Source organism: Harpegnathos saltator, unplaced genomic scaffold, assembly GCF_003227715.2.
Source record: "Harpegnathos saltator strain DR-91 unplaced genomic scaffold, Hsal_v8.6 scaffold659, whole genome shotgun sequence".
In the NCBI taxonomy this organism is placed as follows: domain Eukaryota; kingdom Metazoa; phylum Arthropoda; class Insecta; order Hymenoptera; family Formicidae; genus Harpegnathos; species Harpegnathos saltator.
Window position 1 is genome coordinate 122,625 of NW_020230492.1, and position 24,910 is coordinate 147,534.

Sequence of the window (24,910 nt, forward strand, 5' to 3'; positions counted from 1 at the left end):
ACACGTAAATTGTCAGTAAAACAAATCAAATTCCAAAAATCTGGTAGGTGGACCTTCGCAAGCTCGTGATCTTAGAAAATTATACCACTTGATTTTCTTCTGTCGAATCACTTCTTTTCCTCCAAAATGCAACAAGCTCGTAATTAGAGAAAATAAACGTCAAACGGAGATCGGCAGGACAAATGAATAAGAAAAGGACGGATGAATAAGTTGACACACACACACACACACACACACACACACACACACACAAACACGAGGCGAGTACTTCCAATATGGAATTAGTGTTGTATATTTTACAAAGTAAATAGAATATAAACAATCTAAAGTCGTCTAAAACACAATAGTACGAATTTTGCGATAAATCATCATTCCATGTGTCGTAAAGTAGACGATATATCAACAGGACGACTCCTCTCGCTTTCCTCCACCTCACGCGAAATGACTCGAGGGCTGAAATAACGTGGGACCGGCGGTTACGGGGTAGTGCTGGACATGGAGTAACGACTGACTGAAAAGATCATCGTCACCCGGCCCGGAACGAACGATAACCCAACACCATCGGGGATGAGAGTGCAACGCGGTTGGCAACGGCTAAACGGATTCGATGGCAACACATAGTATCTCGAAGGCTGCGTTTCGATGGCGATGACACTCGAGCATAGTTCTCTCTCTCTCTCTCTCTCTCTCTCTCTCTCTCTCTCTGTAAATTCTCTTCCTCGACAAAATGTTCGCATCATCACATCGGGGTCCGTCGATCGTTAATCGACGCGGGCTGGCGTTCGTGTCGTTACGTCTCTTCTCTCCTCTCTTTTGCCTCTTCTTTCATCTGACAGGGGAGGACGAGTAGTATCGAATGTGCGTGCGCGTTTTGAGCAAGGTACAGTGGATATAGTGTACAGTAGTAATAGACAGCTTACAGACATTATGTTCGGTTGTTACGTTTACGCTAAATGGTAACTCGTCTACTAAGACTAGGTGCACGCGTGACACTGACCGCGTGACGTTCGAAAATGGGCGAGACGCCCATTCCAGCGTCGCGTGAAGCAACGTTCAAGCGACGTGACACGTTCTCGAGGGAGGACTCGCTGTTCGGCTCTCCGTGTGAGGTTCGCGCGCTGTCGTCGCGCGATAAATGTCACACGTGAACCCACTAGAACGCTTTCCAGTCTCTCTCTCGTAGGTAAGTTGAAACGACACCGACGACAACGACGAACGATCTGGCTGTATTGCATCTCATCATTTGCTTTTCCTCAAACACATACGGTGAGGCCCCTCGCGAGGGGCTGTTTCGCGATGAATGCGCGCGATTCGATTTATCGTGAAGGGTGAATGTACGGACGAGTCGAAAATGACCGGGATGACTGGAAGACAAAGGAAACGCTCGGAAGTCGCGTATTGCTCGCTTCGATATGCATCCGGCACAGGTTAGGTTAGTGTCCTGTCGGACCGTACAAAGTCTGACGGAAGATTCACAGATATATTATATATATTTTGGTTGGTCGAAAAAATGTCTTCTTCTTTTTCTCGCAGTCGTTGGTCGTTTCGTATTTAGTAGATTAAGATGGCAGTTCGCAGGTTCGCTCAAGATTACCATTAGAATTTTACGGTTTTGTTACAGTCGTCGCGCATTCGCGTCATACTTTCGCTATCGTTAATAATTAAAGGATTGCAGGGTGCACGTGTGTGTGTGTGTGTGTGTGTGTCTGTGTGTCGTGTACATGTACATTTGGCATCTCGATGGCAAGTACTCGCGCAGAGATCCTTGCCGGAGGGAAGAAATCCGAAGTGGATACAGATCACGCGTAGCGCCGCCATTTCAACTAACTAGGATTATTACACGGAGTGGAACAAACGTGGCAGTTGACGATCATCGTCATCGTCGAAACGCATCGCGGACTCGCGTATATATCGTACATTCCTGCCACGAATATAGAACAAACAACAATACGGTGCCGCCCTTTCGCACCAAGCGAAACCAAAAGCGGCAGTTTATAAATTCTCTGTTTCTCACGAAACCTCTCTGTTCAAGTCGAATGTTTCCTTATGTTTCATCCGCCACGCGTGTGTTCGCGCGTTCGCGTTCGCCTGATTATTATTATTATTTTACGCCCTACATACCCGAGCCGATCGTCGAGGATCGACCTCGACCATGTCGGATCGATCGCGCCGGAGACCAGGAAGCGCCGCTGTGATGGGCAGCTGATAATAGAGCCGTCTCGGAGATACGGCGACGCGTGATCTCGTCGACATAGGCTAGGAATAGGACGAAGAGAGCACGTCGAAGTATCACTTTTTGCCTGGCTGGCGGCCGGACGCGAGGCGCCAATTCGAATTAACGAAACGACGGACCGCGGCTCGCATCGATTTTTGCATTGATTTTTTCCTCTCTCTCTCTCTCTCTTTCTCTCTCTCATTCCTTCCTTCTTTCCTCTCTCTCTCTCTCTCTCTCTCTCTCTCTCTCTCTTTTTTTCGTTTTTTCGTCCTTCTATTATTTCTTTATCTTACGACAGGGTTGTCGCGTGCGCGCATCGGAAGCTTTTACATTTATTTACACCGCGATTACGAAGTCACGGACGTTTCGTTGGCTGCTGTGATGACCGCGATCGAGGTCGCACTCGGCCTCGCTTAACTCAAACGCGTCGGAGAAGCCCGAGGGTGGGTCCAGTTTGGGGACGAACAGGTTTCCTGATCCGTCACGCTCCTGGTCCCGATTGGCACAGGAATTGCCCGACTGGTGCTTGGGATGGCCAGGCCCGGCGATTGGCCCGAAGTTGGCACGGGCCTCCTCGCTGGTATGACGCGCCAGCTGTAACATCCTGAAGAAGACAGAAGGATCTCGGTGAAGGGCATTTCCGTCGAAGCTTGAGCGGAGAACAAATGTGGCTGGTGTGTATTCCCGATTGTCAATTCAGACGATCCCTCGAGTTGAGCCGAGCTGTGAAACTTAATATCTCAACCGAGTAATTAAAGACCCGCAGGAAGAAACGTATCAAGGACAAGCTTGTGACAAGCTCTCAGGCTCATAAGTCGTCGGTCGGGTTTTCTGTTATCAATAGCAACGAATTAGTTCAATTATAAGCTACTGTTATTTGGTACTTTCTGCCAGCATTCGAGTGATTGTCCGACTCTACGCGTGTCAAACGCCGACGGTCCAACAAACTTTAGCGAGCACGAGAAGGGACGACTTCGACGGCTAGGTTTTGGGAAAGTTTCAATTTCTTCGGCATTGCGCTTGAAACTCTCCTCAGGGAATGAGTGCTTCTCAACCACGAGAGAAAGAGAGAAGTATCGATTGTGTGCATCGAGCAGTTTAATGAGATGGACTTACTTGGGTCTTCCCCTTCCAGGAAACGATTTTCTCTCAAAAATCGGTGAGGGTTCTGTAGACGTGCTAGATTCTGGTCCATGGTACAGGAAGTCTGCAAGCAAACATCACCCCCGTGTTTCCTCAGACTGTCCTACTTGCAGCTCTCGCCGAACATAAATGATTAATCGCAGCGCGCATCCGCGGCCTTGCGGCGGACACTTTCTGTTGGATCTACACTCCAGCGTAGCACATAGCAGTCACTCCGAGCGACAAGCAAGAGACCGCAAGCTAATCGGACTACACGTCACGCCGAACGTCGAATTTCGCCGGGCAAACAGAAAAAGAGAGAAACGGCGTGCGCGCACGAGTCGCGTTATCGTGGCCCTCGGGTGAGTGTCCCCATGCTCGCGAGATCGGAAAGCAAAAACGCAGTCGAGCAGCTAGAGAAGCAGAAGAGAGCGCGGGCGGAAGAAGCGCTCGGGAGAAGAGGAACAGGGGCGTAGCTGCGAATCCCAGTGGTCGAAAGCACTGCGCGAGATTTGTGCAAAAAAGAGCAACTTTCGCGCTAAGCCAAAGCAGGCGACACGTCGAGGACCAGATCAGGGTGAACGCGATGCTCCAGCAGCGTCACTTTCTCTTTTCGCTATTCTACAATGCTACGCCCCTGAAGAAGAAGAGAGAGAAAGAGAGACAGAGAGACAAAAAAAGAGAGACAGACAGACAGACAGAGAGAGAGAGAGAGAGAGAGAGAGAGAGAGAGAGAGAGAGAGAGAGAGAGAGAGAGAGAGAAGAGAGAGAGAGAGAGAGAGAGAGAGAGACAGAGAGAGAGAAGAGAGAGAAGAGAGAGAGAGAGAGAGAGAGAGAGAGAGAGAGAGAGAGAGAGAGAGAGAGAGAGAGAGAGAGAGGAGAGAGAGAGAGAGAGAGAGAGAGAGAGAGAGAGAGAGAGAGAGAGAGAGAGAGAGAGAGAGAGAGAGAGAGAGAGAGAGAGAGAGAGAGAGAGAGAGAGAGAGAGAGAGAAAGTGGTGAGAAAATTTGCATACTGTGGACGCGCGAGTCGGCCGCAGATGCCGAGTGGTGCGAATCGACGAGGTGATTGGAAGACTCGGTTCGGCTGCTGGTCCCGACTTCCGTGTCGCTGTCCGAGCCCAGGGTGTCGTACTCCTCCGACTCGGACTTGCCCTGACTGACCTTGTGCGTTTTGTGCAACGGCGCAGAGGACGAACGGCCTCCGCGCACCTTAGTGTACCGGTTGCAATCCGACTGCAATCAGACGGAATTGGTTTCCATATAAAATGACACGTCGCGCGCATCCGCCGCATCTCGAGCCCGTCGGCGGTCTGTCTGCCGACCGTACATACGACCGTCGGCGTCTTCTACGAGAAGCGCGCGAGACCTTAGACCAGAGCCGTTGTCGAGAGTCGTGGCTCGCTGAGTTTCCGCTTGACCCGGGACAATAATTTATCACGCCGAGATTGCTGCTCGTACGCGAGAAGTCAGGCGACATCGCGCGGGGATCTCGAGGAGCGGAAATGTTTCACTATAATTCATCGCTGCGTGTCCAGCGGATGGAGCGGCCGGTATCGAATTAAATGGAACCACCGGCGGGCGATCATTTTGAATTGCAGTTTGCGCCAAGGTGCAAACGCGCAAAATGGCGCAAGCGCTTTCGATTCCCCGCGCTTTGGACCCCCCTCGTGTGCCTGAATTTTGCGTTGTTGTAGTCGATCGACCATCGACATCAGCCGAAGTATTTGTAATCAATGAATGGCAGGCAGGCGACTTTCGTCTTGTATATTCCATAACACTTTGTGTATTCCGTTTTGTTATGACAATGAAGACAAAATGGGCACGACGTCCGTCACTATCTTCACAGAAACTCTGTTCTATTTTGGCGAATTGCGAGTCGCGGTGAAGGTGATGCGATGAATCATGAGAGAGAGAGAGAGACAGAGAGAGAGAGAGAGAGAGAGAGAGAGAGAGAGAGAGAGAGAGAGAGAGAGAGAGAGAGAGAGAAAGAGAGAGTCTTACGCTACAGTTAGAGCGGAGCCACGACGAAACTCGGCGAGTGATGTCAGTGAGTAAATGACGAAGTGAGCACTCGGCGGATCTAATCTGCTCTTCTAATCTGCAAACTTGTCGATTCGCGAATCACCGTTTCGCAGGACAGCTGCGAGACGAAGCGAGGTGGGACCAGCAGTCGTATAATGATCGGGCTCGCAAGCAAGTTAATCGCTAATCGCGGTTTCATCGTGTCGCAAGAGAGAGAACGTCGTCGGAAAAGCCGCCGCATTTTCCGAGGGTAATCGTGGGCCGAACGAACGAACAAACGAGCGGACGGATGAAGAGGGAGGAGAAAAAAGATATCAGGAGGGGGGAGGGGAAATCTGCGCGCGAATTGACATTCGCGGGTACGTGGCGCGTCGCATCGATCGCGCGCAAGACGCGTCGGAGAAACTCACACGGGAAGCATGCGAGAGTGCGAGTGACCTAAATATTCACACACAGTGGATCACTAAGGGTTTCGGGTGCGCCGTGGGAGCGACGTGACTTCGGTGCACTGATCGAGGGTGCGCATGCAATGCGTGATCATCGTCGTGGGTGTAACGAAGCTGGGAATGCATGAGGGGGTGAATGATAAAAGCGATGACAGACCCGCGTGCTCGCGTTTCTCCCCGTACGTTTAGCGCGTCGAGATAGCAAACATCGGTTTTCGGTCGGAGAACCTTACGATTTCGTAATCGAGACCGAACCGAACACAGACAGCAGAGAGTGGAGACGGAAATGCAAGAAATAAAAAATGCACGATTTCAGGTAATGCCAAACGACTGATCATAGTTCGACGTGACCTAAAGAGAAAAAACCATACACCCGGTCGCGCGTGGAAGGAAGGTCTCCGCGCGGATGAATACATTTCAGGATAAATGTAAGAGAGTACAAACGCTCCGGAGATAAAAAAGAAAGGAGAAACGTGCGGCGAGCGAGCGAGCGAGCGAGCGAGCGTAGGCAACAACGCTAGCAGTGGCGATTGATTCGGCGGACGATACCTCTCGTAACTGAAGGGTATCGGCAGTGGACAGACGAGGGTCGTGATAGACAAAGGTCTGAAGAGGCGCGGCAGAATTGCAGCGGCTGTCGCCTCCTGCAGGAACGCTTTCCTCCAGCTGGAACGTGGCGTACGGGTAGATATCTTCCGAATATTCTACAAGCATGTTTAATGGCGATCGTTAATAATGACTACGGGGGCCGCGATCTTCCGGCCCCTCGCGCGCGCGCGGTCTCTGCTCTCCGCAGAGAGCCCTATTCTCATGATTTTACTTTTCTTTTTCTTTGTTTCCTCGTCACATCTATCGATTATCGACGGGAAGGAAGGGCTCGCTCATATATTGCTTTCACACACCGACGCGAGCGGATCTGCGTCTCTTACCTGGGATCTTCTCGAGGGTGGCCATCTCGTGCAGCGGCGAACGCAGCGGCTTGCGTACGGTGGCGTAATATTGTTCGCGTTGCTCCATGTTTTGCTTATTGTCTAAGGCGGCGGCGGTCTGAGCGTCGTGCAGACTCCCGATGTCGCCCATAAACGGACCTGGCAACGAAAAGTTTTAGGATCGTGACTTCTTCATGCGGAAACTTCAGATTCCGATTAAATCGGTGCTACGATCGACTGTCTATTTGATGAGAAAACAGTGTCGTTTGATCTTCCGCTAAACTACAGATGAAATGAATTCCTCTGTAAAGCAGAGCGATATTGTCCTCGGCATCGATTAATTCAAATTGAGCCAACGGCCGCGTCTGTTTCTCTCTACTCGTTCGTGGAAACTTTTTGTTTCTTAAACTTTCTCTCTAATTTGTCCCAGTTACCCCCCTCTGAACTGAAATTCTCAGCGTCTCGATTGCGCGGGATTGAGAACGGTGGTTTGAACTAACGTTTGCGGAAGCAGTAGAAGACAGCGCCGGCCGCGGCGATGACCGCGAGCGAGCTGAGCACCAGAGGCACGATGAGCTTCAGGTCCGAGTAAACAGAGGTGTGCTGCGGGATGTAGTGATCGATCTCGATGGCGGACATGGTCGTGCTAATGTGCAGCTGCAACGTCGTTATCTTGTACTCGGCCACCGACGAGCCCGCGTTGTTGTGGGCTCTTATGCGGATATTGTAGGTGGTGCCCGGCTGCAGCTCGCTCAGAGTGTACGTCTTTTGCACCTGGGAACAATGTCCGTAATCGCGTATGAAATATTTAATCGGAGATCAGTGTGTTAGCGGAGCGATGTAGTCTCGCAAAGCGAGATATCAGCCGGAGGGAGATTTAGCGCCATCAAAAATTCCTCTTTTTATGGGAAAGAACGCGCGATTAAACTTTCAATGACGAGAGCTTCATGAGAAGACGGAAGTAAGCGGAGGAATATTACTCTCTGTGTGCTCGCGCAGTACAATGGAAGAGAGAATAGTTTCGGGCATTTTCACACGATAGAAAGAGAAGGGGAGGGAGAGGGGGAGAAAGATGAAGCGCTCTGCACCCCGGCGAAATGATATCTCCACTCGGATACCTCTATATTGTTTGAGACCAGCGTCCAAATGCCCTCGCCACTTTTCTTGTACTCCAGCTCAAAATACGTAATGGGACATCCTCCGTCGTTCCACATGCTGAGATGCAACGTGATCCACGAGACATTGACCGTGACGAACTTGTCGCCGTTGCCGGGCGAGTCGTTCGGCTTCGAGCCCTTGGTGGTCGCCTTGAAGATTTTGCTCGGCTTGCCCATGCCGATGCGATTGTACGCTGTCATGTACACCTGATAGTCGTTGCCGCACCAGAGCCGCGACAATACGAAGGTGTTCACCTTGTGCGACACCTTGAACTCCTCCCACTCGCCGGACTCGCGTTTGTAGTGCAGGATGTAGCCCTTAATCGGCGAGTCGCCGTCGTCGGTCATCTTCCACTGCACGTTGATCGAATTGCTGCTGGTGCCGATCGCGTGCAATATCGGCGCCGCAGGTGGTACTGGAGAAGACAAATATTGACTCAAGGATCTTGTCCTTGTACTACCGCCACTATATCAGTGGCCGAGATCTTCTCCGAGTTTAAAGGAGCTTCTCCCGAGATAAGACAACTTGTCTTTATTTCTCGAACGTTCAACACGATAAGAAAAATGGACAGCGGATAAAATCACATGAAGTAGACAAGGCGGCAAAGTATATACCTTGGAGAGTATCACTCTGATTACTGTACTTACGGTAATTATTAGTAGTTAAAAACGTTAAACGAAAGTTTTGATAGTTTTGATTTGTCATAATATATATTGAAACTTAGAAATTAAAAAGATTTATCGAAACTTTTGTTTTTCAAATGTTTCAAATGGTTGTTTTTACCTTCAAGTACGATTAAATTAATTAAATTAAAATTCAACTCAATCGTTTTAATTAATTTTGCACTGGCTATTTCTTATCGATATCTCTTTTCGTGCAATTTACATTCATATGGGACAACTTACCTTGCACGGTTAAACGATGACTTATTTTGTCGGAACCATGGCGATTCTCCACGATACAGGTGTAATTTCCGCTATCGTCCCTGTTAAGATCGACGATGTGCAAGGACCCGTCAGGATGAGGCGACACCCTTCGGGACGGGTTGACGATCTGACCCCAACGTTTCCAGATAACTGAAGGGTCGGGCTTGCCCACGCTCTGACAAGGCAGCGTCACATTTTGTTTCCACGGCACGACGAGCGTGGTGTCGAACGAATATATGGCGGCGCGAACTGTAATATAAAGTACTGTGCGCACCTTCACCAAGGACACGGTACGATAAATCGCGGTTATCTAAGAGTTAACTTTTATCGAGAGCGGCGACTATCTATATATACATATATATATATATATAAACCCGAGGAAATATTTCCCGGCTGAGAGAATCGAGAAGATTTAAAGTTCACGAAAGAGAGTTCTCACGGAGCGACTTCCTGGGGGCCGGGCGGAAAATACAAAATGGAAAAGAGATAACGAGCCTAATTAACAAACATAAATATGAAGCTCAGTATCTCGTCGGAGCCGACTGTAGACAATTCATTTAGCTCGAGAAGCAGATGTTTATGTTATCCGATGGACGAATTAACGGCTCTTCGAAATTCAACCTCCGCAACTAGAGCAACTCGCGCCGAGACGCGCAATTCTGCCAACTTCCAAGTTTCATCACTGGGGTAAGATTGTATATTCTCTCAATACAGTACATAAAATCGCGTTTCCGCGAGATTTTCTCATTCTGCCGAGCATAGCAGTGCGTGTCTCCTTCATAACCAAGATATAATCGAGATATATAATCATTATTCAAATCCATAATCAAAGTACAATTTTTACTCGTATTCTTCACACTCGTTATCTTTTCATATTCAGAAATCAATTAAAGACTACGATCTCCTGAAGGCAATTGAATCGACGACCGCGACACAGAGGCTGAGCCCTGCGATCCTTTACCTTCGCTGGAAGGTGAGACCGTGATCAACGGGGTCTGCGGGCCTTCGCCGACCGAGGTGAGAGCTGCGATGCTGAATTCGTATTGGCTCCTCTTGTGCAGGTCCTCGGCTTGGTAGCTGGTCTGATGCGGCAGCAAGGTCCTCCTGTGCCACTTGCCGTCCGGTCCTAGCGGTCGAATGTGTACGTTGTAGGCCGTGATGTTGCCGTTGCTCTTCAACGGCGGCTGCCAGGAGACGATGATGGACGTGGCCGAGCTGGCGACGGCCTTGACGCCGGCCGGTACTTCCGGCAGGTCCTCTTCGGTGACGCAGAAGAGCGGCGACGAGGCGACGCCGTCGCCGGCCTTGGTGGACGCTAAGACCTGGACCGAGTAGTTGGTGTACTTCTCCAGGCCGTGTATTACCACGGTCAGGGCAGTGGTGATCTTCATCTCTGGCTTGATGGACTCCGCTAATGCGTCCGTGCTCTCCCACATGACCTTGTAGCCCTTCAGATTGCCGTTCAGGCTGGAGTCGGGCGGGGAGTCCCAGGAGACTTGCAAGGACTGCGAGGAGAGTGCCGTGCAGCGCACGTCCAGCGGCGGACTGCTCGGGACTGGAAGCGCGTTTTAGCCGAGGCATTAAGATCGTCGTTTTTGTACGAGGCAGTCTGTGTGTTATCGCCTGTCACGCGTTGAGCGCTCACGGCGATCGTGCGATTTTGTGCAACATGTCTGGCACGTCTAATGAGTCGTACAATCAATTGTTGCGATTAAAAAAGCACCGGGGATTTTCAGCATGCTAAAGACACTGATTTCTCAAGTACTGATATACGAAACCAATTCGATCTGAAGTAAGTAACGACTCAAAACACTCTACGAGCGGCTATTTGTCCGTGAAATTAAAATTTCGCGGGATTTCAGCAAATTAATTCCGACAACCTGCCGGAGATAGCTTTAAATCGACGATACCTTTTTACATCAGCTTCGCATAGTAAGCTCTCTCCGGAAGAACGTAGAAAACGACGTTGCGACTCGTAAGATGTGTCTATTGCACTTGAGATGCCGCGCAGCCTCAACGGCGGCGACTTGAATGCGTACCCGAATAGAATATTCGAAGGGGTTCAGATGTAAAATCGAAAGGGATCCGCGACCTCGTCGGGATGACTGCTGCCGCGATCGAAAATATCGGAGTGCAATTGAAAGTTTCGCCGGGTGAGTCCTCCATTCGTGAAGATAGGATTAAAGAAGAAGTTATTTGCGAGTGCGGATCGCGTTACCGCGCCGCGGGAGTCGATAGGGGGGGGGGGGAGGAGGCTGCCGCATCTGAATTTATTATTTATCCGGAAGTCGTGCGGCAGAGCCGCGCACGTTGGTATTCATGGCGGAATTCATGATAGGCTCACGGCAAGCGCGAATATTATTCTCTTCATGAATTTTTGAAGGCGCCCGAGGCGCGATGTAAAAATAGACGTCTGCGCGAAAGAACGTAGTGAGACGCTCGACGTCGCCGAACGAGCCCGCGAATCGATAATATGTCGAGTGCTAATTTTGGTCGTTCGATGGCACGTGCATCCTCTCGTCGCTTAGTTCGGCTAATCTCGTAAAATCTGTGATGCGAGTTAAATCGAGTGTCTATCTTAAGCAAAATCACGTCGCATTCGTTCGAGAGAAGTAATCGTCTGCGTAAGAAGACTGGTTTAAAAATTCACTTTAAAATGTAGCAGGGATTAATTGAGAAAGTTTTTCTTTTTTTTTTCACTTTAAATGATCACGCGAAATTAATATTCTATAATCACACGTACCGGAATCAGCGATTCCTCATCCTGAGAAAAAAATATTTTAAATTCGCGATCATCAATCATTCCGTGAGACAATTATAGCCGGAAAGTCACTTTTGTAGAACGTGCCGCTGCGTGATGTTTGTCGCTAATAATCATGCTATTTTGTCCTTAGAATAGTAAAAGAGTACGATTAACGCGGAAAACGTGACAAAATTCTCGTCGAGGTTAACCATTGTTTTTCTCTCGCGGTGCAGCTCTCCGACGAGCGCTCGTCGACCTGGAAGTAGACGCCGGTCGATGCGGTTTTCACGGTCGCTTACCATCCTCGAGCGTCGTCGCCTGAACTTCCTGTGCGATGGGGCCGGGACCGAGGGCGTTGAACGCTTGAACGACTACGCTGTAACGCGTGTACTTCTTCAAGTTCGTCAAGTGATGCTGCCGCTCGGGCATGGAAGTCCTCGCTAGACCCAAGGCGACGCTCGCCGTCGAGATCCGTCTTTCCACAGTTTTGTACGTATACTGCTCCGCGCCGAACCTGAATTTCGCGAAAGTGTTCATTACACCTGGCTGGTGTGATTAATTAGTTTGCCGGGAGGGTGTCGAGTATCTCCCTTTAATCCCAAACTTGTCAGACTGGAGACTGGCAAACTTAAAATTGGATTAGAATAAAAAATACAAAGACGATATAAATTCTCAAGTGCGACAAGAGAAGCAGAAGGGCATTGTTTCTTAGGGGATAGTTTTAGCGTGGATAATTTATGAGATAAGCAACGATCAATTGCCCAATTAATAATTAATGTAGATACGATAACTTTTTACAAATACAAAATACTAATAACATTCTGATATGACGAATTGGGAGCTGCGGATTCAACGAGTCAGAATCGCGACCTGCGTCATCGCGAGTTTCGCGAGTGTGTACCGCAGAAAATATAAACTAGCGCATCTCTCTCCCAAAGGCATGAAAAATTGACGTCGATGCATATACAATGGCGTGTAATAAACACAATGCGATGAAACGATATAAATAAAGCGCAGCCGCCCGGCTGAAAAATAAAACGCGGGGTTTTTTTTTTCGAGAATTTGTCGGTGCTGCTTCTGGTGCGGATAAATAACTGACCCCGAGATAACGCGTCGTTTATTAATGGCGCGCGATTTTACGCTATCAGTTCCATAGGCGAAATCCAGGGCGTCGGAGCTTTCGCTGTCGCGCGCGTACGAACGAGGAGGCACACTCGTATTTGTCAGGGAAACGTCTCGCGGATATAACGACGCTATTTTCGATTGTTACCTCTGTTCCTTGTAGCCGACGTGATAACCAAGTATCTCGCCGTTCCATAAATCATGATCAGGCGGGTCCCAGGTAACGTTGAACTCGGTGGAGCTGATGGGATCAACTTTGAGATTTCGCGGTGGTCCGCCCGGCTTCTCCCCCTCCGTCGTAGCCTCTAAAATCTGAAAAAAAGCCCGCGCTGATAGCCCCTGCCGCTGCCCACTTTGCTCTCACCGTGCCCACTTTCGCCGCAGCGTTTTTGTTTCAATAAATCGTCGCCGAATTAAAACCCTGATTTTTCCCGCAATTCTCGCCCCGCTGTTAATTCGAGATGCGAAATTCGTGAAATGAAAAAAAGCCATTATATCCGGGTGTAGCTTATGCTTTTTTATGTTTGTTATTTTATACGCGATCAAATTTTTCACAGTAACGAGAGCGAAATGGAAAAAGAGGGAAGGAAAAAAGGAGGTAACCCCATCCTAACGGGGCGGAATCGCACGATGAAATTAAACGCCAACGATCGCACCGCGACGATGCGCAATCGGCGGTTTAACGGTAGCTCGAAGGGAGAGAGAGAGAGAGAGAGAGAGAGAGAGAGAGAGAGAGAGAGAGAGAGAGAGAGAGAGAGAGAGAGAGAGAGAGAGAGAGAGAGAGAGAGAGAGAGAGAGAGAGAGAGAGAGAGAGAGAGAGAGAGAGAGAGAGAGAGAGAGAGAGAGAGAGAGAGGGAGAGGGAGAAAGTCTCTAATTCTGATATCCCGCGTTCAGGAAAATACGCGAAAGGACGGTCGCGCATCACGGGGATTCCACGGTGACAGAAACGAATTCGGTCGGATGCGCCCGATATTTCACTTGAAAGCGTCGCAGCGGCGTTCCGCAGCCTGTTTCCTTAAATGCGGGCGAATTCTTTCTCGCGGCAAGGACAAAAAAAAACGAAGAAGCACAAGAGGGTCGATATGCTCGAAAGGGCAGCGGCGCAATTTAAATCCAGGCCAACGATGCGGCAGCACATCCGCCGAGAAGCGACGGAAAGAGGAAAAAAGAGACAGACAGAGAGAGAGAGAGAGAGAGAGAGAGAGAGAGAGAGAGAGAGAGAGAGAGAGAGAGAGGAGGAGAGAAAGAGAGAGAGGAGGAGAGATTCGTTTCGCGAGGTGAGATAGCTTTTTTTACACGAGCGTATCGATCGACGCCGGTCCCCGACCTGGGTGTCCCAATTGTTTTAATTCTCGGGGGCGAGAACGAGCGAGAGTCAGGCTGCGGGTGAGGGAGGAGGGAGGGTGTCGGCGACGAAACGAGCGTCGACGAGAGAGATTTGACTTGTAAATGCCCGGTCGTTTCTGGCCGATACCTACGTCGCTCGCTTGACTCCGACCCAGTTCGTTGTCCGCGTATATCCGGAACTGGTAAGTGACCGCAGGACGCAAGCCGCTCACGTGGCCATGAGCACGTGTACCCGGCACCGTCGTGTGGAACGTGTGGTCGTGCCATACCTCTGCAAGATTGAGCGATCATTCCGCGGGGGAGAGGGGCTTTAATCCGAAGGATCGACGGCCGGAAACGCAGGCAAGGTGAAATTGTCGCGGCACTGATCCGCAGAGGATTCTACCGGCGGCGCTTCTACGGCGGAGCTTGTTCACGATAAATCTTAATACTCCGGCTCTTTAATCAAACGTGCGATGATTCTCGTGTTTCCGTTCCGTCCGGATACCGACCCGTTCGGTGGCCGTCGGTGGACTCGTGCGCGACTCGTTTTTACGACGCGGACGCTGAGTCAAATTCTCACTGCGATATGATTGCACTCACCCGACTCGGTCTTGTACTCGATTATGTACTGAGTGATCGGACTATTCCCGTCTTGACTAGTCGTCCAGCCCAGGTTGATGTGGCGACTGCCTTTCTCGATTACGTGAAGGTTCCGGGGAAAGTCTGGAGGCTCTGCGAGCAACATCGATATTATCTTGCTGGATCCTAATTCCGTCTTCAAGGATAACCTTTTTTTTATTTAATTTTTTATTAACTTTTATTTAATTTCGCAGGTATAGCGGTACGCAATATCCTTTCTTTCTGTTTATTCCTTGTGTGTTTGTACTGTTTGTTAAATGTTTGCTTTCTCGAATTCTCCTATTTGCGCTCTCTCTCTTTCGAAAACTTATTCTTTCAATTCTAGAGAGAAAATGATTATTTTACATTGGCCGAGGTCTTCAAGAATTCGGCGCGAGATGATAACAAATCGCATTAGTCGCCCCTAATTCTCACGAATGTTCCGCAGCGTGAAATTAGAGAGTTTGATAATTAGCTGAGAATTTTCGTCTAATCCCGCGCGCGCGCGCGCGCGCGCGTTGCGACCGACGGAATAATTTTCAGTTACGGTACGATTGTCGCGTTCCACATTATGCATATTTCACGGGTTATCCGGCACAATACAAGTCCGCTCGAAACGTATCTCATTTTGGAGAACACGTACGCGAGAGAGCCGCTGCTCATCTATCTCGCGGCGCGCGTACTTGCGCGGACGTACATTAAATTAAATGGACGCGTTGTCGAGTGCCTGTATACATTACGATAATTACGTCCAGCGGAATAGCGCTACGCATAAACATCTGGCGATGCCCCGAAGGCAACATAACGATTCGCCCGTTTCGTAATAATTTCATGCGTTCCATTAATAACCTTATAGCTTCACGCCGACAATTATTAACGTCTGCGTCATTATCGCGATTATTTCTATCGCTTCATTTCTCTCTCTCTCTCTCTCTCTCATTTCTTTCTTTTCGTTTCGTCGGATGATACTGCTGGAATTGTAGGCCGCTACCGCTTCGCTCTCTCGGCTGAATCTCTACATTTATTTCCGTAATTTGACGCGCATAAGCGGCTCTCGAGAGATTTCCTCCGGAATCCAGACAAATCTATTTTCTGTGTCCTCCTACCTTGAATATAAAGATGAATTGTCATCTCGTCGCGACCGTAGGAGTTGGAGGCGATGCAGAAGTACCTTCCGCTGTCTTCGCGACTGGTACTGACGAAACCGAGGACGCTTATGGTGCCGTCGGTGGTGTTGTCCTCCTTCAGGGTATAACGATAGTCGGGAAGTTTCGGCTCTAATTGGGAGCCGGCTTTCTTCCAGACTATTTTCAAAGGATGATCGCCCTTCGCCTCGCAGCGCAACGAGGCATTCGAGCCTAGCCTCGCCGTCTGATTGCGATGTTTCTCCACGAAATGCGCGGGAACTGCATCAAGGAACAGCGAATATGCAGAATCGAGGCGTGCATTTATTTCAGGATGCGACGGTGCTCGCGAAAATGTCTTTTGATCGAATTGGGCTTTCGCAACGGTGCCGAGTGATGAAAAATGACAAATATGATTTAGACCGATCGATAACGCGGACAAATTGACGAGAGTGAGTGATTCTCTCTCCCGCTTTATCGAAATAATTTATTTTGTTGTCAATTATAATCCAGTGGTCATCATCGTATTGTAAATTTTATGATATTTTTTAATAAATTTTTAATAAATGTTTTAATAAATTTTAATAAATTTATACCTTTACATGAATTTCTCATTTTACAATTAATTCGAAATTACGTTTTCGATGATGCATAAATTACTCGAGACTTAAAAATGCCGAGTTCTGTATTAAGAGATGAGAGAGTTGCGAGTTTATATATTTACATTATTTTCCAAGACACATTATCAATCAAATATCCGTTGATCCGTTGATGCTTGCTCTGAAAACTAACAGATCGTGCTTCGCAGAAACTCAAAGGTGTTCGGGCAATTTGATTATTTTGTGAGAAAATATTTCTCATCGCGACAGTGGGTTAAAGCGGATTTAATTGACTGCATGCGCTAAATGCGTTGTTACGCCAATGATACTCGGGATTATCCGTGAAATCCAATTAGAGCTAATCACCAATTAGCGGAGGAATAATCTTTCCCGGAGGAATGTTATGGTCGGCGAGGATATTTCACCTCGCAAATTGCGCATACCAAAAAGTAGCAACTCAGCAGCAACTGCACGTGATAGCGGGAAATACAATATCCTGTTGTAACGAAACGTTTTTCTCTTATCAGACAGTAAAGAGAGAAACACCGAAGGAAACGCCGCGCGTTTCTCTCAGCGAGAAACGATTCAATTGTCATCGAATCGTTTTGTATCTCCTCTCTTTGTATGTCATCACGTGAGGACGTACCGTTGACAGTGAGATACACGACTTTGCTGAGTCCGGCTCCGATGCCGTTTACAGCCTCGCAGAGGTAAAAGCCCTCGTGGTCCTCCTGCACTCGGCCAAACACCAGCGAGCCGTTGGAGTGTATCCTCAGGTCCTGCACGTGCTCGTGATTGGTTATGTCGCGATAATTGCCGGGTTTCTTGCCGTTACCACGTCGCCAGGTGACCAACGGCGGTGGGAAGCCATCGGCGTGGCAATGCAGGCTCAGCCGGGGCATCCCCTCCGACGCATGGGCATCCTGCGGCTCCACCACCCAGCGTGGCGGCACTGATCCACAATGCACGATCATTAATCGATTGCCTCGGTCGCCCCCGACGTGTGGATGCCACTAGAGCGACGCGGTCCGGAAGTTCAATCGCGATTATTCTGCGCGTTCCGATGCCCGTTCGGCAATTTGGAAATTTGAAAAATTCCTCGATACCGATGACTCGGGAGAAATTCGGTCGATACAGAGACAACAGCTTTCCGTTTCCACTAGAGTGACAGAGTCTGATGCTTCGAGGATTATAAAATTGCATTATAAAATTGCTTCGTTTGATCAGGGCTCAGAACCATTTTAGTTCCAGACGCTCAGTCAATTATCTTTTGTAATCGTCATAATTAGGAAGCTGGTCTCTGGGTGAATTTTCGTCGACGGGTGATGTCGACAGTAGATTGGCGGAAATTGATGCTCGATCGAATAATTGAGCCGAGAAATTAGCATTAACGTAACGGATCTTGACAAGATCGCGTCTTATCAGAACTTGGAGCGCGGAGACGCTCTGCCGGACCCTGTCGCGCGTTTCTCTATCTAAGCTTATTGCGCCGAGGCAAGAGCGAAAAGTTTCCGGGAAGAGGATTGGCCTACTGCAACTTCCTACTTCAGCCGCGAAAGTAAAGAAAAATAGGATTTGAAGGTGCGCGCGAGGGAGAGAGCTGGAGTAGTGCCCTCTCGGGATTGCGGATAAACGGCGCGAAACTTTCGCTGATAAAAATTACGGACTGTCCGCCAAATGCATTGGCGAATTGCTCCCCTCTCTCTCTCTCTCTCTCTCTCTCTCTCTTTCTCCTTCACTCTTTCTCTTGCCGTCTGTCTCTTTCTTTGTCTCGTGGACATTGTCGGCAGGAAAAAGAATGGACACACCGAGAGACAGGGGCAGAGAGGAAGTGAGAAAGAGAGAGAGAGAGAGAGAGAGAGAGAGAGAGAGGGAGAGAGAGAGAGGAAAAGACAAAGGAACGGGAGAACAGAGGGAGAAAAGAGTGCAGAGAAAAAAAACGGTGCCAAATGCGCGCGGTGGGGGATCTTTTTTTTCCAGTGGCGACAAACGGTGAAATAATATCGACGATAAACACCGCGATAACCACAGAGAACAGAGCGATACGATAAATCGGTGCTGTGCGAGCATTTCGGCCCAATACCATACACAAATGTGCACGATCAATTGTTGCGTACAAATATACACAGTGCGCAAAATGCGCGCCCCGCCGCCGAACGTTTGTGCATCGAATTATTCGCGCAATCATTTGCATAATGCGCCGTGTATTTATGCATTTGCGAGCGAATTATTGCCCGATCGTGATTAATAATAATGAAGGTTCGAACGGACGAAGAACACACCTGTGTGTATGCCGTGCAGTTGTAGAAAAAGTTTAGTCGCGTAAATAGAATTGGATTATTTCTCGTGCTGAAAAGCCCGCGTGTGCGATTAATGGTAAAGCGTCGTAGAATTGAGATGAACCAGCTATTAATTTTTACATCGCTAAGACAATTAGGCCAGTTCTGTCCCCGAGAATAACAAAGATACGAATTTATCGCCCCGGCCTACGAGCAAGTTTACGTCCCTTCGATCCTTTCGTTCCCTTCGGTATGGCTCGAGTGATTTTGCGAACGAATAATGACCGCGTTAATCATCGCCTTTCTTTGCTGGCAAACGTTCGGATCAAGCGAGGCTGATTCTTCTCGGTGCGAGGCGGACTAGATAGGTGGCATACGAATTCTCGTGACGCAGGGTGAAGGAAAAAAAGAAAGTGTAGACGGAAGAAAGAAACGAAACGAGGAGGGAACGTCGCAATAGGGAGCCGGTGCCAAGGGATTAGTGGCGCTCGAGACCAAATAAGAGAGAAAAATAACTGAAAAACGTGTCAGTGCAGATATGCGTGTGCTGGGTGAAGTGAACGTGACTCGGTGCTCCAAATTGAACTACAAGATTGCTGCTGCTGCTGCTGCTGCTGCTGCTGCTGCTGTTGCTGCTGCTGCTGTTGCTGTTGCTGCTGCTGCTGCTGCTGCTGCTGCTGCTGGCTCGTGTAACTCGCTGGCTCAAGACGGAGTGGTACTATATGCGAAGCCGAATTTCGTAAAGTGCCTGTGTTGGCCCTCGCATGCAATACATCCTTCATTCTACGTTACTGCGATCGTATCGAATATGACAAACGCGCGGACCTCGTATCGGTCGCGAGTTGCCCGCTCGACTTTCGTTCCCTGCTTCGTCGTTCGGAACGAGACACGATGTTTAGCAACGACGAAAGATTAATGAAAGAGTTTGAGTCAGTCGATAATAATAATAATAATAATAAAGTCAATAATAATGATAAATCATTTCAGAGATGCAAAGTCAGATAGTTACCATTTAAAAGGTGAGTCACCAAGTGGTGAATATCGATGACGGACACAGTGGATCAAACGTGGCGTCTACCGTCTCCCATTATTATCGACAAAAAAAAAACGTGAATCAAGAAATCAAATAATAATGAATTTAATAAATTTTTACAAGCTCCCTACGCGTGATTTCTTTGCGTGATCTCACGTAGCAATGTCAAAGTTGCGCTCTGATAACCGTCAGTCCGTCCGTCTCTCATATCGATTCGCAATTATTATTCTCGATTTATGATACTTCACTTCTCGTTCCACATATTTTGCATATTCTGTACCTCACACATATATCGTGTCTCGTTTCCTACATCAGTGGCCCCCAACGCGACGCCAATCGGCATGTTCGAGTCGTAGATCTCTGTGTGATTTGACGAGTGACTGTTACGCGAACACTGTCGAGACGTAAATTTCCATCGAGAGAGGAGAGCGTCGTTATCCTCGCCGCGTTTTTCTCACCAAGTCCTGGCCGTCGATGGGTTGGGTGCCACTGCGTTAGACACCCGCGGAATTAATGCGTCCGAGGCGAATGTGCGATCGCAGTACTTAATTATCGCGACAAGGGGCAGAGAGAGGTGCGAGTTGGACGGTGCGCTCGTGTTGGATACATATCTAGATAGAAAATGTACGGTGACCGTGGGGGTGAAACGCTATATTATGCTGTGCTCAAGTGCGTTGGTGCGACGGGTTGCTGGCTGGGCGACGGCTGCTGCTGCTGCTGCTGCTGCTGCTGCTGCTGCTGCTGCTGCTGTTGCTGCTGCTGCTGCGTCATTTCGCGCGTATCGTCTCGAAAAAAAGTATCGTCTCTAGAGCTGCCTGCGTTTACCCGGACGGCGAATTGTTGCGCCCATCTCGCGTGTATACGCGCGCGCGCGAAAAAATCCCGGTCGCGACTTTTGCAAACTTAACGAGCGAGTCTCGCGAAGAATACCGCCGCGGGGAAATCTTGGTCGTTGCGAGTCCAGAGATAGCGGAAGATCGAGGATACTGTCGTAACGTTGGGAAAAATTGCCGAATGCGCCGTGCGTTATTCGTGCAAGAGCGAAGCTCCTGAAGGCGTAACTGAAACGGACGAAACATCGGGGTAATTTAACGTTAGCCGTAGCGCCGTGCGCTAACGCGCACTGTATCTATCGAAGTTCCAACGGTGATTTCTCTCCACCTCTTGACGTCGCGCGTCGAGTCGTCGTAATTTAATAATCACCTCGCTCCCGGCCCGAGTCTCGATGCAACTTTATCCGCTCCATTTCCCACGCGACGTCCCGCGTCGTTCCGGTTAATTACACCGCGCGGTATATCGGCTAATTAGATCGCGATTATTACACCGCGGGCGAAGCGGCCGAGCGTCGGTCGGCGCGCGAGAGGCGCGATCCGCTCGCTCGGATTCGGCGGGCAATTTTTGCGGCGCGATTATCAGCCGCACGCGGCCCCAACAATAACGCGCGCGAGGGCGCCCGCTTAACGGCGTGTGTGCCATAACTCACGGCGAGAGGACGGATATTACTTTCGCGCGCACAAAGCTACGGAGAGACCGCACCGCACCGCACCGCGCCCCGGCACGTTCGAATTTCGCGCGCGCGCGCGAGCGCGCGGAACCAACACGATCGACGTCCTCGTCGATACCCGGATATCCGCTCGGCTACAAAATCCAAGCGTCGCCCGCAGCCCTAGTGTGACTCGCATCATGCTACTTTCCGACAAACGGCTGCGGTGGCTGCTGCTGCTGCTGCTGCGGCTGCGGCTGCGGCTGCGGCTGCGCTTACGTGACGGCGATACAGCGGCCACGGGTGAATGGGATCGAAGGGTGACTCGGCATTTAAATTGAAAACGCTCCATTTTTACATCGCGGCTACCCTCGTCCGCTGATCGTCAGGAAATTAATATCGCTTTCTATCGCCGCGATTTATCTAAATCATGCCTCTCCCAGCTTTCGCAATTCCCCGACAGAGCCCCCGGCAGAGCCCCCCAGCTCTGTAGCTTCGTCGTCATCGTCGATTAGCGTCGACTCTTGCGCACGTCTCTCGCGGAAGAAAGTTATACTCGAATATCGCGGCTCGACACATAACAGGCTCTGCACAATCGGAAGATATAGTTCGAAGTTATTATTACGATTTTTGTCCGCCCCCCCCTCCCCCTCCCCCGCCCCCCGGTGTCCGTCAACGACGCGGACGAACTTTGTCAAACTTTAAACAGCCGGCGGCACGTTTCACGTGCTCGAATTTTCAGCTCTCACGAGTCTCCCTTAGAGGCCTGAAACCGATTTGATTTATCGAAATTCGAGCGAGTGTTTCGGCCGAGCATTCTCCTTGATCACACAGAATCCATGTCGGAAACAAAGATCCAATCCGCGACCACCCTGCGACCCCATCATCGCCCGCCGTCACTATACCGTCGCAAAGACAATGGTGCGCTGCCAGGTGCAAGACAGTGACGTGTGAAAGAGAGAAAGAGAGAGAGAGAGAGAGAGAGAGAGAGAGAGAGACAGAAGAAAAAGAAACGAGACACACAAACTCGGTGCGATCCGCGCTAGCTGGCTCTCTACTTTACCACGAACGATCAACTCGGCCGTCCAGAGGACCTCGGCCACCGAATTGCGTGCCAGGCAAGTATAGTTGCCGGTGTGCGCGGCGGTGACGCGCTCGATAACTATGGCGCTGGAATGGGCGTCAATGTTGGTTACGCGCAGCCCAGGTGGTGTCTGCGAGTGTCGGGGATCGTTAACGGCCGCAGCGGCGGCGGCGACGGCGGCGGCGGCGGCGGCGGCGGCGGCGACGGCGGCGGCGACGGCAGCGGAGCCGAAGGCGGCGGCCGCCGTGCCAGGGGCGGAAATCGGTTCGCCGTCCTTCGACCAGACGATCGTGAACGGCGGATCGCCCTTCTCGACCATGCAGGTCACCTGGGCCCGCAGGCCCTCCGACAGGTCCTTCTTAAAGCTAAAGGGAGCTATCGTGGGTGGAACTGCACAAAAAAGAGAGAGAAACAGGTGACTGTGAGTGTGAGTGGTGTATATGTGTGTATGCGCGTACGTATACGTGTGTGTGGCCTTGGCGATGATCGGTCCGGCGCGGCGGTTCAGCCCCGCTTCGTGAAGCCGCTCGAGAGAATCTTGTCGCGCGCAGCTTCCTCCGCACCTTCTGACCTGAGTCGGTGAGCTGGCGTCGCCTAAACTGCTGGAGGGAGGACTTTTCCGCAGCTAGATTTTCGACACATTGCGGCTTGCTCGCGTGGAGGAGGATCGCGAGAGTCAGCTCGCGGAAGTAGGTAATTGGTAGAAGCGAGAGAACACGGCAGGACGCGAGTCCTGCCGCGCGCGCCGCGGATAAAACTTGTCCGCCGGCGTTCACCGACCCCGAGAACAGACCGCACCGTTGGTGAAGCGCGCGTCGGAGAAACAGCGAGTCGAGCGAAATTGTTGCGATAGTAGTTTGATTCTCCGAGGGTAGTTCGCTGAGGCCGGTTAACAACGGACGGCGGGATCCGCCGGCGAGTTCCGACCGGATGTTTGGCTTGAGAAGTCCGAGTCTCGGCGGCTCAGCGGATCCCCCCGGGAGAGATTTTTCAGTCTCGTCGTATATGCGCGCGCGCGCGCGCGAGGAGCAGTTGTCGTTGACGCTGTTTTTGCATTCGAGAGGCCGTCGAGGGACGCCGGTTACTTTGTAATCGCAGGCGGAAATGCAGCATCGGCCATTAGCCAGTCGAGTGTGCACACCTCGGCGCTTCGGCATGACTCCGTCGAGTCGCCGCTCTCCCGTATGTATGTACATGTCGGCGTTTCTGTAGTGTTGTAGTCGCGTAGGTGTGTTTGTATTGGAAAAAAAGTAACATTGAATTAAAAAGAAAGACGGAGTTGAGAGAAACAAAGCGCTCGCAGCAATGTTATTCCGTTCACGTCGAGCGCCGTTGCCGTCAAACGGCGCTCGCAGGCAATTCTCGACTTATGGCGGCCGGTACCGACGATATCCATTACGCGAACGTCTGGCCGTACGTTCCCCGTTTATTAAGCGTTTCCACGAATCTTTCGTAACGCCACGGCAACTTCTCCTGATTCTTTTTTTTTCTCTTTTTATTATCGCTCCATCCAGAATCACCGTGCGCGTCGCAAATCGCGAACAACCCCGTCCGATGTCTCTCCGCATCACGAACGACGAAAGGATTACGGCCCCGCGATGGCGTCGTAAACGTCGTGCCGTTTCACGCGCCTCTCCTCTCTCTCTCTCTCTCTCTCTCTCTCTCTCTCTCTCTCTCTCGCCGTCTCTCTCCGGTGAGTGTTTCGACGCCGGCATATTTCGCGAAATATGCGAGCGGCGAAAACAATCAAGCGGAGAGGGAGGATCTCCCGCTTCATCGCCCGGTTGTCGACTTTTCGAGGAGAGAGGGGGAGAGAGAGAGAGAGAGAGAGAGAGAGAGAGAGAGAGAGAGAGAGAGAGAGAGAGAGAGAGAGAAAGTACGCGCGCCCAGGCTACGTACGCGGCTACGTATGTCGCGACGCGCGTAATGCCGCGGAACGACAATAATAACCTGCCTCGTTGCACCGTGTGATACGTATACAGGATGTATCCGGAGTAGAGCCCCGGGGGTATTAGAACAGAACGCAGCGCTTGTTTGAGAATAATTGAGGAACCGCGCGGTAGGGAACTAGATAGCGCAACGTAACGTGAGTAATGCCCAAAGAGGTCTGTCGCGCGTCTATATGTACACGGCGACGTACTATGTACACCATGTATATATATATACACACGCAACACACATATTATATATATATATATATATACATATATACATGTGTGTGTGTGTGTAAATGTTCCCTATATATGTAGAGGGTAGTACAAAGTGATGGTGTAGGAGACGGGGTGGAGATGCTACGACGATGGTGACGATGACGGCGGCGGCGGCGGCGGCGGCGGCAGCGACGAAGTAACAAAGAAGCTCTCGCTGTCACGTTGATAAATTTCGTAGCATAGTTTCGGGAAGTAGCGCGACGCGCGAGTTTCTCCGCCGCTCGGGGAAGATAATTTGGCGGTCGACGTCCTTAATTGGCGAGCAGCGTTATCGATTGCGCGAACACGCCGAGTTAACCCTCGCGGTCGCGTCCTTCTGGATTGAACTCACGAGTGAGCGACTTTGAACGAGTCGAATTGAAATATTTTCGACATATTGTCTCGGCGCTTGAATATCAGGCGCCAGAGAGAAACTGTAAGTAAGTAGACGAAATGCGGAATTTATTTAATGGCTGGAGTTATCGAGA

At 50.2% G+C, this 24,910-nt stretch overlaps 1 protein-coding gene across 6 annotated transcripts in view; it reads right to left on the bottom strand.

Annotated features, from left to right (window-relative positions):
• Positions 1-276: 276 nt before the first annotated feature.
• LOC105185180 (Down syndrome cell adhesion molecule-like protein Dscam2) overlaps positions 277-24,910 on the bottom strand; it is a 195,387-nt gene continuing 170,753 nt past the window's right edge. For 4 of the 6 annotated variants that reach the window (XM_025304931.1, XM_025304932.1, XM_025304934.1 and 1 more), the window contains 16 exons: positions 22,213-22,623; positions 17,001-17,306; positions 15,738-16,037; positions 14,614-14,745; positions 14,163-14,302; positions 12,832-12,995; positions 11,861-12,075; positions 9,780-10,373; positions 8,798-9,067; positions 7,853-8,307; positions 7,235-7,508; positions 6,735-6,893; positions 6,355-6,509; positions 4,351-4,570; positions 3,332-3,422; positions 277-2,819 (listed from right to left, as the gene is read on the bottom strand). In XM_025304931.1, coding sequence (XP_025160716.1) covers positions 2,552-2,819; positions 3,332-3,422; positions 4,351-4,570; positions 6,355-6,509; positions 6,735-6,893; positions 7,235-7,508; positions 7,853-8,307; positions 8,798-9,067; positions 9,780-10,373; positions 11,861-12,075; positions 12,832-12,995; positions 14,163-14,302; positions 14,614-14,745; positions 15,738-16,037; positions 17,001-17,306; positions 22,213-22,623 — 4,154 coding nt within the window. In that variant the 3' untranslated portion in view covers positions 277-2,551. The remainder of the gene's footprint in view (positions 2,820-3,331; positions 3,423-4,350; positions 4,571-6,354; positions 6,510-6,734; positions 6,894-7,234; positions 7,509-7,852; positions 8,308-8,797; positions 9,068-9,779; positions 10,374-11,860; positions 12,076-12,831; positions 12,996-14,162; positions 14,303-14,613; positions 14,746-15,737; positions 16,038-17,000; positions 17,307-22,212; positions 22,624-24,910) is intronic. The other 2 variants (XM_025304935.1, XM_025304936.1) reach the window with 2 other exon arrangements.